Source organism: Myotis davidii, unplaced genomic scaffold (assembly GCF_000327345.1).
Source record: "Myotis davidii unplaced genomic scaffold, ASM32734v1 scaffold332, whole genome shotgun sequence".
NCBI classification, from domain to species: Eukaryota; Metazoa; Chordata; class Mammalia; order Chiroptera; family Vespertilionidae; genus Myotis; species Myotis davidii.
The window spans coordinates 8,022,490-8,034,869 of record NW_006285779.1 but is presented as its reverse complement, the minus strand read 5'-3'; the positions used below and the strand labels follow the sequence as shown (position 1 = coordinate 8,034,869).

General features: G+C 49.8%; 1 protein-coding gene across 17 annotated transcripts in view; it reads right to left on the bottom strand.

The window, feature by feature from the left end:
- SORBS1 (sorbin and SH3 domain containing 1) overlaps positions 1-12,380 on the bottom strand; it is a 196,897-nt gene that overhangs the window by 91,727 nt on the left and 92,790 nt on the right. For 12 of the 17 annotated variants that reach the window (XM_015559393.1, XM_006756633.2, XM_006756634.2 and 9 more), the window contains 2 exons: positions 3,492-3,518; positions 3,270-3,382 (listed from right to left, as the gene is read on the bottom strand). In XM_015559393.1, the coding sequence (XP_015414879.1) occupies positions 3,270-3,382; positions 3,492-3,518 (140 nt within the window). The remainder of the gene's footprint in view (positions 1-3,269; positions 3,383-3,491; positions 3,519-12,380) is intronic. The other 5 variants (XM_006756636.2, XM_015559396.1, XM_006756638.2 and 2 more) reach the window with 1 other exon arrangement.

Genomic DNA, 12,380 nt, shown 5'->3' with positions numbered 1-12,380 from the left:
CTCCTCCTTCTCTTTCCCACCCCCCACCATGTGAGGACATAGTGAGAAGGCAGCCATCTACGAGCCAGGAAGAGAGCCCAAACCAGGAACCAAATAGGCCAGTACCTTGGACCTCCCAGCCTCCAGAACTGTGAGAAATAAGTGTATGTTGTTTAAGCCACCCAACTATGATGTTTTGCTCCAGCAGCCCAAGCCTAGACACCTAGATGCCCTTCACTGGCCCCTGTCTTTAAAGATAACCGTCCTCCAAATGACACAGGTGAGATCATTAGAGTGTGGTCAGTATCTGGGTTGTGACCAAAACTGGAAAGATACAAGGGTATGGGTCTACTTTGAGGTTGCTTTTTAATTTTTTTATTTCTTTGTGGAGTGCAGGTGGCAAGAGGTAAAGGAATATTAGCAAGGGTAATCGGTGAGAAATAAAAACGTTTTATGAGCCTGGATTAGAATATCAAGCCAGAAGTGGTAGCTGACCTATTCCTTAACAAACTCGGTTTTCAAATAACCTGGATGGAGCAGAGCCTCCTTGGGTATCTTGGGCTGACTTGATGCCTAGCCTTCCGCAGGCTGCCCATGACAGTGCCGGTGGAATGCGGCCATGTGGAACCTAAATACTGGCCAAAAAGACAAAAGGAGCAGCCCCTATTCAGTAGTAACCAGAAGCAAAGCCTTCCAGACGTGCTCACCTGGTCCTGGTGAGCGCAGGCTGGAGGCTGGGGTGTGTTTATAGACTAAACGATGCTCTCTAGAAACAGTGCTTGAACTGACACGCACCCCAGGGACCGTGGGGTAAGGTGATAATGGTGGTCAGGGAAGTAAGTAAAAGGCAATTTTGAATTAGGCTCAGATTTACTTTGACTTTGAGCTGGAGTGTCCCCCATGTGATTCCTTCTTGTCCAAAGATAGAAATCAATCGCAATGAGGTTTTAACTGGATCTGGCTCTGGCCATATACGGTGCCGCAGCTGCATTACATCAGGCGCGAGCCCTCCCAGGGCCTTGACCCGGTGGCGAGGACGCCTCCCCAGAGTGCTGACCATGCACTCGGAGCCAGAGGCCTTCCTGTCCTGGGGCTGCTTTTAGCCCCAAAGAAGGAGGGGGGCAGGCACAGTTCCTTTACATGGAAGGCGCTGCTTCATTGTAAACGTGGCAGGAACCACACTGGCAGTCTGCATCCTCCCCAGCAGGCTACTAATGAGATCTCATTTCTCTTAAGCAGGTGAGGCAATGAAAAGATGGAAGAATCTGAGCGGCTCCTAGTTGATACCATTCCGGAAACTACCAATTCCCACCTCCACCGGGGACACCAACACGATGATGCTGTCAGAGAGAGGGCAGCCCTGGCTCCTGTCACTGGGAGCAAGGACAGCAGGGCAGCAGGTCCAGGCTGGCGGGAGGAGAGGAAGCCTGTGGGAACATCAGGGACAGGCTCCCCCTGAAGCTTCTGGACCCCAATCCAGTCCTTCTGAGGAGATGCTAGGTCTGTAGGGATATGAGAGCCCCCAGCTACCTGGCTGTTCTGAGCCAGTGAATACTTGCAGCTTTGACAATAGCTCTACAGACAAGTTGTATTCAGCCAACAAATTCAAGAGGTAAGGCATGACCTGAAGGTTCCTGACATTTGGACGGGCAACTTAACTCTGAACATACGGGATGCAACTGCTATAGCAGCAATTCACCAGGCTCCCTTTTGAAAAAGCAAAGTCTCGGATAGTGACAGGTAAGAAAATATGCTATTCACAGGCGATATTGCTGGATGTTCACACTTATATTATGAGGCTTACAAACTCCTCGAGGGCGACATTTAACAGTGATCTGAACACAAGTACCCAATAAAGCTGCGGTAAATTCATGTGTTTAAAGTGATTGTTTAGTTCACATGCTTTTAAAATCATCTCTTTTGAAGTGCTGCTTAAGAAGCCAAAAGGGATCAGTGAGCTCTCCTTGAGCTAAGTCACCGAGGGGAAGAGGCGGGCTTGTACGTTTGCCTGGAGTGGGTCAGCGCTGTTTCCTAACCGGGACCGAGCCGCCTGTACCCATTCTGAAGAAGGAAGCCTGTCGGACGCAGGCAACACGCTTACCCGCCAGGAAGGCGGTAGAAAGGGAGAATTAGGGCACGCCCCCTACTGGGCAACCCAGGTCCCCGTGTCTGATGAAGACTTCAGGAGACGCATTTGCAGCTCCTGGTTCTAACCAGTAGCCCTGGATGCACGGGGCCACGCCCCAGAGAGGCGGCCATGGTGGGGGAAGGCTTGGTGGTGCTGCTTAGCACACAAGGTAGACCAGCTCTAAAGCTGGGGGCGGGTCTACAGAGAGGAAGGAGGATGTTATCTCCGACTCAGTTTCTTTTCAGGGGCCAGTCCTCGGGAACAGGAACCAGAGGATCGCTGGAGAAGGTGTGTGGAAGCCAGGAAGGAAAAGCAGAATTCCCGGGTCTGGTGGGTCCTGGGAGAAGGCACCCAAACAGAGGCAGGCACAGGGAAAGGCCCCCCGAGGAGCACATTTCTGCAATACATTTTGCGCAGCACAGCTTCCTTTAAAAGAAAGAACTGCTCCGTTCCATGGATGCGGCTCCTCTCTGTAAAGACGCCCCTCACAGATTGCCTGGATTAAAACAGGGTCCATTCCTTTCCTCAAAATAGCAAAGTAGCCACAGGGAGGGGAGGGCCATCAGGAAAACAATCTAGGACAAGGGACTGAAGCAAAATGATCTCTACTCCCAGTTGTACACCTGGGGGCAGGGTGACAGGTTTAAACTACAGGTGCTCCCATTTTGACTTCTAGCTGCTGCTCCTGGGCCAGGGCGTGAGGTCTGGCCGCAGCTCCCCATCTTAGGCTGAAAAGAGAAGAGTTGCTGGAACTCTAACAGCCCCACCTGCAGCTGGTTACCGGAATAAACACAAGACTGCACTCTTGTCTTGAATATTACACTCTAAAGAGGTTTTAACAAACAGGCTCAGAACTTTTCCCCACATCCAAGGCCAAATGGCTTCCCTGTTCCAGAACATTCCTAAACACACGTTACTATTATAACACATCAGGCCTCTATTTCCAATCCCCTGGTGCAGACCAACCTGGTTCCACGCCTCTGCTCCCCTCAACCCCAACTCTCCCTACGGCTGGTGCCTGAGTTTCTCCAGAGTGGCCAACAGCACAACTCTGAGCCAGCCCATTCCCCAGCGGAGCAAGCTGGCAGTTCAATCTGAAGCTAAACGACTTAGGAACAGGTACTGCTCACTGGTGCCCACCCCGCCCTGGGCACATGCCTACCTGGGGCTTGTCGGAAGGAAGGTTGGGGTGCACGCTTCTGTAGCCCTTGGCAGCGAGTGAAGACGGCTGGGCGTTTCCATTGGCATCAGCACTGGAAGAAAGCCGCCACTCATCTGCGATGGAAGAGAAAACAACACCCTCACTCTCAGGGAACGCTCCGTGTTCCCTCTAATTGAAGGGTCCCGGGTGGAAGGCAGGACAGAAGAATCAAGGGACACATACCTGCTGGGGGATTCTCTGACTCCAGCACTGTGTGTGGTGCAGAAAGGATGAAAACAAGAAAGGGGGGGGGGGGCAGAAATGGTTACATTTGCAGGAAACAAGCATGCGCCCAACAGAAAGGCGCAAGTCCAGCGCCCGGCCGCCGGACACAGAATGCCCTCAGTCACAGCGGCCTAATTACCATAGGAACCCACTCTAAGCCACGATGTGCTCACAGGCGCTGACCTTTGCAAACACAAGGCTCACATTCACAGCAATGAAGAAACAATTGTTCCTTGACATTCTTATTTTACAGACTGAAAGGCAACAGAACTCCACTGTCCAGTTCCTCCTCACTAAATCTCATCCCCTCCTTCACGCCTGATGTGGGCACAGAGTGCCCCCTCCTCGTTGGCAGGGGACTGACGAGCAGACCCCAGAGAGGGAGAGTAGATGAGCACTTTTCCCGTGGCTGCTGCTGCTGGGCTTGGGGACAACATGATTTCAGCCCAGAGGTATCTGCTGTGGTAAGGGCTTCTTTTCTCCCCACTGCTTTTTTTCCTTCTGTTAAACGAGCCACATAAACATTTAAAATCTAATCACCCTTTCTGAGTTTTCACTGCACTACAAGGCACCCTTGTCTCCCTCCAGCCGGCTACTATCCTGCCCTCTCAGTCATTGCCCAGCACATCTGAGACCCTAAACCTCTCCTAAATTGACCCACTTAACGCCATGGGGCAACAGGGCACAATGGTCATGAGCTCGGCTGGAAAGGCAGCTGGACCTCAATTCAATTTTGACTCTATCACCTGTGGGCTCTGTGTCCCTGGGCAAGTGATAAGCCTCAGTTTCTCCATCTGAAGAATAGGGATAATGATATGCCTGCTTCGTAAGTGTTGTTTTAAGAATTAAATGATACAATGCATGAGAAATGCTTAGTCCACACCTGGCAGAGCTCAGTAAATGTCTACTCTAATCATCTTCTGCATCATCTCTCGCCTCTCTTCTCTATCCTCCATCTAGTCCAGTGGTCGGCAACCTTTTTCTGTAACAGGCCACACAGGAAATGTTTTAGGCTCGGTGGGCCATATGGTCTCAGTGACGACTACTCAACTCTTCTGTTGCAAAACAAGAGCAGACATGGATGATATGCATATGAGCCAGTGTGGCCACATTCTAATATACCTTTATTTACGGATACAAATTTGAATTTCATGTAATTTCCAAGCGGCATATAATACTGTTTTGATCTTCTTTCAACCATTTAAAAATAGAAAAATCATTCGTAGTTCACAGGCTGAACAAAAATAAGCATGGCCACATCTGGCCCATGGGTATATTTGCCAACCCCTGATCTAGCCAATCCCTCAGCTTCCTTCTCCCTGGGTGCCTGCTCTTGTCTGACTCTGTACAGAGATAAGAGGGAACAACACAGCAGTTCTTCCAGCCCGAGGCTCCATTTCAGTGTGTCCCTCAAGGACTAGAGATGGGCTTTCCAGATGTCAAGTTGAGATTTACACACATTTATTGAACATTTTTCTGCCAGACACTGTTAGTCACTTTTGCTCCTATTAAGTATTTTAGTGCACACGAGTCTTTACTTCATGGACGAGGAAATAGAAAGGCCAACTGACTTGCCCAAAGTCACACAGCCAGGCGACGACCAAGCAGTCAGCCCAGGTCTCCAGAATGAAGTACGGCGCTCCGCCCACCATCTGTAGGATCGTCAGCAACCCCACATGGGCCACAAAACAGCCTACATTTCAGGGAGGTGGGGGAGCCACAAGGTGTCAGAGCTGCATCAGAATCACAGAGGACAGACTGCTGTGCTCTGCCCCCCAGAGCCTCTGACTCATGATGGGAGGTCAGTCCAAAAATCTGCATTTTTAACATGTTCCCAAGGGAGGCAAGGCTGATGGTCCATAACCTACACTCTGAGAACCACTGATATAAGGAATACTTAAAAACATCCTTGTTCTGGAAAACTATATCTATTTTTGTTTGTTTATTCCCCCCTGTCCCCACCCCCAATCTGGTCAGAGTTTTTACAGATTTCAGTTGTATATTCCTTTAGTAAGTTGTCTGTTGCATTTCTGCCCCTCCCTTTATGGACAAATCACAGGTATTTGTCTTCTCTTCCCAACCACAGAAATTGGGAAATTTACAGGACTTGAATTTTATTTACATTATTGCAATGTATGAGCTTGTGTGACCAAGAGCAAGCTGACAATCACTGGAAACTTCACTCTCGTCATCTATAAACCATTATCCTTACTCGCAGGGTTGCTGGAGGTCCAGAGGTCAGGTATGTGAAGTAGCCTCAGGGTGATCATTTTCAACCCCCTCTGTTGCCTCCATCCAGAACCCTGGCCCTCACATCAGACAGATCCTGAAACACCAGGTGACACACTGTGACAGTGACTCTCCCTACTCCCTGCCACCTGTCACTTTTACTGTCCCACCCTCCTTTCTACATTATTGCTAGTCTACCTTTGTCAATCATTCTATCAAGTTTATTAGAATTACAAATACACGAAAATATCAATAGGCTCTGAGTGAGGGGCTTTTCCTTAAAGGATGTGAGCTTTCTGCATGGATTTAGGGCACCTTATTTTGCACCTTCTTTGGTTCTCGGTCGGGTTGGTTCTACTCAGGTGACATTGGCAAACATTATGTCGTGGAAAACGGAGAAGAGTCTGTGCTGCCACAGGTTGGGCATCATAAAGGGACTCCCGTGTCGGCACCAGACTGCCAGGTTTGAGTCCTGACTATCTCGCTAACTGCACATCCCGCAGCAAATGACTTAGCCTCATTTGTGCAAGAGACATTATCTACCTCTTTTGAGTCATGAGGATCAAAGGGAAATGTCTGGCATAAGTATGAGATCAGTAAACTAGAATCCAAAACATAAGGGGAAAAAATCTGCCCAGACATAGAGGTAAATTAGAGTTGCTAACATCTGCCATTTGATAAATAGTGTCAAGAACATAATATTCTTGGGGCTCAACCCGCTTTTTCTTCTAATTCCAAGTCACTAAATGGTTCCCCTTTCCCTGTGGGTCCCAGGACCTCTCTGAGCAGTCCTCCCCTTTCATCCTTTACAGGACAGCTGTGTTTCTGCAGTTTCGTCACCCTTCATCCGTTACCCAGTCTTCTTCTGAACCTTGAAGGCTGGTGGCAGTATGACCATTATGTGCCCCAGTATAGCATGTGAAATCTTATACACATAACCATCAGCTATTAACTTTGATGTGAGGAGACTATCAGAATGCTTCCTTCAATAAATGTTGGAAAGCTGGGTCCTAGGTAGGCTCTACAGCTCGGAAGAGACCCGAGCCTTCCCACAAGAAGGAAGTAATATTTATTTTGCCTCATCTCTTCCTCCATCTGTCTTTCACAGACAATCTTTTCTGGCCTGAGACCACAGCCCCCTGACATGTTTTTGTATCTCTTTCTGTGCTCATTTCATTTTGATCTGTTCTACATTGTTTTACTGATCAGTTCTTCTTGGAATCTTAGGATAACTTCCTCTGAGAGAATTGACAGCTGTAGTGTCTAACAGATGAGATGTGTTAAAGTGGCTCTAAGAGTGTTTTAAGCTCTTTATGTTTATTTTTTACTCATGTTATGTGGTAAAGAACTTAACCATACTCAAAAAGACATCTGGCTCTGCCCTCTGGGAGTTACTCTCTAAACCCCTGGAAGGTCATCCTGATAGGAGTGTCTGTGTGCCACACCAGTAATGTGATTGAGGGTATCAGCACATGGGCAGTGGGAAAGCCTATGTAAGGAAGTCTCAACAAAAACTCTGGACATGCCCAGTCAGTGTGGCTCTGTGGCTGAGCGTCAGCCTATGAACCAGGAGGTCATGGTTCCATGCTGGGTCAGGGCACTTGCCTGGGTTACAGGCTTGATCCTCAGTGGGGGGGATGCAGGAGGCAGTCGTTTAATGATTCTCAATGATCATTGATGTTTCTTTCTCTCTCTCCCTCTCTGAAATTAATAAAAATATCTTTCTAAAAAACCAATAACTCTGTGGACACGCGGCTCAGGTGCACTTCCTGGTTGGAATATCTGAGCATAGTGTACACCTCACGGCCAGGAACTGCACGTCCTGACTCCACGGGAGAGGGCGTTGGAAACTCTGTGCTTCTCCTGGCTGATTTAATCTGAAAGAAACCATAACCATGAGCACAACAGCTTTCAATGAGCTCTTTGAGTCCTTCTAGCAAATGATCAACTCTGAGGATGGTTTTGGGAATCCCCTGAACTTGGAGTTGGTATCAGAGTGAGGGTGTTTTCTTTGGGGGAATTTCCCGCCATCTCTCGGCCCTGATTCTCACACATGTGCTCATAAAAAGGACTCTGCAGTAACAAGGGCAGGAAGTGCCTTTAACTGCTTCAATGTTAATTTTCTCATGACACCTTTCTGCGCCTGCCATTTCTGGAGAGCAAATGCGAGGCTCAAACTAGAGGAAATGAGCTGATTGCTCATTTCATGTCCAAAGCTGACTTGTTTCTCAAGAACCGGGCAGGAGTGGAGCCAACCGGCACAGAATGAGCAACATGTAAGATCTGACCTGGCTTTTGGCTTGTGAGTCAAAATGCAGGGATTGATGGTCTTCAGGCTACCAGATAGGAAGCGTATCACACCCATCACCAGTTCAGGTTTTCTGTCTCCTCTTGAGTGAACACGCCCTGACCTGGGACGTGGTGGGTGACTCTGAACCACAGGGCCGACACTGAGACTGCCAGGCAATGGCACCAGGGAGCAGGGATAAGGTACTGCCTCACCCAGTAACCTCAGTGGTTCTGATTCAAAAACCAAGGCCCACGTTCTGAGATTAGGAGGTTGGTTGGGAAGCCAGGGTCAGGGACCCAGAGTCCAGCTTCCACTTGAGAGCAGGAGTCTGGACTGTGGGTTTGAACTGGGGAACCCCAAAGGCTCCATCTGTCCCTGACCCCCAGCATCTCCACCTCCCCATGTTCATGTGATCAGGTGGCTCCCAAATCCATACTTCGACCCCAAATTTCCTCCTAGAAGTTCTTTCCTTGCCAAAAAAATTCAAGATGTCTAACAAAGGAATTCAACAGCCCTTCACCTTCCTGCATAAATCCACCATCTGCATGAGTGCCGGTTATTCTCCTGTCTGCACTGAGCCTTACCCCTCCGTGCTCCTTACACACACTGCACTGAGCCCTGCCCTTCCACTCTTCCGAATCCACTCACCCTTGGCCCCTGCTCTTCATGCCTGCTGCCACCACGCCAGGCCCAGGCCCCCATGGCCTCTAACTGAAATTACTGAGCCCCTTTGAAGGGCCTCCTGTCTGCAGTAATTAGAATGGTTACATGCCTGGCACTGTGTTAAGTGTTGATATGAAAGAGCTCATTGAATCCCAACAACTCTATTATGATCACTCCTATTTTGTAAATGAGAAACTGAAGCTCTCTAAGGCTGCGTGATTTGCCCACATCACAAAGACGGTAAGAGGCAGAGCTGAGCCTCGGAGAGCTCTATGATTCAAGGACAAGCCCAGCATGAGAGAGTTGGAGCAAGGACTGGAAATAGGGGGTATCTCTGAAATGTGGGTGTCAAAGGCCCATGTAGGGAGAGAAATCAGATGCAGGTGCTGGGCAGTGTGGGGGACTGGAGCTTCCAGTCTAGGCCAATGATCAGCAACTTGGAGACCTGTAGGAATGGAAGAAGGTGGCAAAGGCAGGTAGCAAGGTGGGGGGAGGGGTAGACAAAGCAGCTGGGGGACATCTACTGGCCTAGTGATCAGGGAGGGAGCTGGACACTATCTGACTTTAGTTCTCTGTGAAGACATTGGGAGTAGAAAGCATGCCCAATCCTTGGCAAGAGCCACTCATTACCGCACACTTGGTGGGGCTTCCAGTCCAGGCTGGGCATGGCTTCCTGCAAATATTGTTAAAGACTGTTTTCATGAGGCAGGTCCCGGCCCAGTGCCCCCCAGGCCCAGGACAAGACTTCAGACTGGTGTGGGCCAACAAGTTGTCATCCAGAGGCCCAGAGGGAGGGAGTAGGCAGGGATGAGAGGAGGACGAGGGAGCCAGGATGCTGGTCAATGAGCAGCAGAGTACAGCGACAAGATCCCCACTCCTGAAGGTCCTATCTCTAGAGTCACATCCTTTTAACCTCACCCCCAGTATTAACTTGTTCCAGCTCTTAATCAGTACGGGGCTCCCCGCCACCCCTACTTAAAGCAAACTTATTCCTTCCCACTCAAACTGCTCTAGTACACAATCTTGAATTTGTCCAGTGAATGGAAATCAGTTTGTGTCAGGTCAGTTTCCAAACTTGTCAGGCCACAGAGCATTTTGGGACTAGAATGGCTTGGAAACCATGTCACCCAGGCCCTCATACTTCAGATGTGCTTAAAATGTGTGACTTAACCACGGTCAGAATGCAGGTAGTGGATTAGGGGCCCACACGTGGCTCTCCTATTACAACAAACTGCCTTCTGTCCTCACCTAATGCACCCAGAATTATTCTCCCTTTTCCTCCCTTCCTCCCCCTTCTCATCACAATTCCCAGCGACTCGCTTAGTGTCTGACACAGAGATGATAAGTGAATGGTTGAATGAATAATTTGGATCCAGTGATCTCAATTTATGAGGATGAAAATAATCTACTAAGATTAATTTACTGTGAAGTGTGAATGACTGATAGCTATCCCCTAATTCTTCAGAGTTTCTGCATTTTAAAACATGATCTTTTATCACCCAAATTAGCTGTTATAAATTTGTAAGACATAGAATTATTTGGGAACTAGAGAGAGTTTCCTAAAGTGACTCAAATAACTGCACAGTCCTGTAGTGAAAGCCTACTGACAGTGTGGCCCTGGGTGGGTGGCTCAGTTGGCTCAAGTGTCATCCTGATATGCCAAGGTTGAGGGTTTGATTCCCTGCCAAGGTACATATAAGAATCAACTAATGAATGTATAAATAAGCGGAACATCGATCTCTCTCTCTCTCCCCATTCCCCTGCCCCTCTTTCTCTAAAATTAATCAATTTAAAAAAAAGTAGCATTTGCATTCTGATAGTGCCACACTATAACCACCAGGGGGAGCTCAAGGCTCCTCCTTCCTTTCACCTCTCACCACCAGAGAAAGGGCCAGGGGGTGACCGGTGCTTTATTGGGCCACTGGGCGGGAGGAGGGTTTTTCTCTTTAACCATCACTTGGGATTCACTCTTCCCCTAACGTCCTCCAGCTTGGGAGCTGGATTTTCCCAATTAGGCCTGAAGAGGCTGGATTAGACTTGTTTTAGGAAGAAATTATTTTGCCTTCACTTCCTGGCCCCACCTTTCCTGGAGATGAGAACGGCAAATAGCAGTGGGGCAAGAGTCAGGTGTAAATTCAGGAATCGAGGGCCAAGAAGCTACTTTTGAGTTTCAGTGCTGGAGGCCACTCACGCTTTCCCTTAGTCAAGGGAGAAGCTCACACTCCAGCCTGGCCTCGCCTCGGACAGCTGCCTTGGCACCTGCTCCCGGTGGCTGGGACAGGAAGAAAGCCAGTTCCCAGGTCTGGGCGCTGACCACCCCCATCCTGTCTAATTCCCTTCTATCACCACACACTGCTCCCCACTGTGCCAAAGAGTTTTCATGGCCCCCTTCCTTTCCTCTCCGGTCCCAAGGGGGTCGTCATCACCCCAATTCCTTTTCTCCCTTCATTTCCTTCCTTTAAGAAACTCCCATCCCCTATAGTAGCTCTCAAATGGGGTCCTCGGACATCAGCATGACCTGGGAACGTCAGAAAGGCAGAATCTGGGTCAGCACCCCAGCCCCTCAGGGGGGAATCAGGAATTCTAAAGCTCTGACGCAGGCCCAGGAACCTGTGTTTTTATCCAGGTGATTCTGATGCAACGCAAGTGTGAGGACCGCGCACTGTCCACAGAGTGGAGAGGGCCATCCCCCCGATCCTGACAGTGCCTGTGGGACCTCAACATCAGCGTTTCCCAACTCCCAGGACCCTTGGGTGTGGAGAGCTCTCCCCAAAGCGGCCAAAATAATCACGTCTTCCCAAGGTTACTGAGCATTTAGAACGAGAATGGCTTGTAAGCCATCTTGCCCAAGTCCCTCAGGTTTCACATGTGTTCAAAGGTGTGACTTATCCAAGGCATGAAAGCACTATCAAGGTAGTGGATGAGGGGCCCATGTCTGACTCTCCTGCTGCAACAAATGCAGCCCATTCCATGCCACCAGGTAACACCTCCTGCACTTGCATCCTCACAAGGATGCGGGAGGCAGTGCAGATGAGATTACCAGCCGTGAGAGACTAACTATATCCCTCGGGCTCACACAGCCAACAGGTGGTGAAGGGCCTGAACACCAATCTACCAGCTCCAGAAGTCCCAGGTCTAAACCTAGACACACAGGCTTCCCGAGTGGCGGGTCGTGTGGGGAGCTGGGTTTCAGACGGCTTCTTCGTCTCCGTAGCTCCTAGTCTGCACTGGTCTGAGACCTGCTCTTTTGGCCCTGCTCCCTGAGCTGCCAGGTCACCCCCCGCCACGCCTGCCCCCTGCCCCACCTCTGCTCTCCTGGGAGCCAGGTCGGTCAGCCGTCTGCACTTCTCAGTGCCCTCTGGCTTCCTCTCAGCCCCAGCCCTGCCTGGCCAGGCACAGCCAAGCCCTCAGAGACACCTAACCACTAGCCCATCTCTCCTCTGCTCCCCAAGGCCTCCAAGCCTCTCCGTCCTCACCAGTGCAGTCAGCAGAGACCCCAGCTCTGAGATAGGGTGTCTGCCCACCTGTCCAGTCAAAAGCTAAAATAAAGTGGTGGTTGCTGCTGTGCCTCTGCCAGAAGCAAGAGGGCCCTGTCAGTTCAGGGCATTGATCACCATGTATCGCAGATGGGACAAAAAGCTGAGTGACCCAGGGGCCCCTGGGAG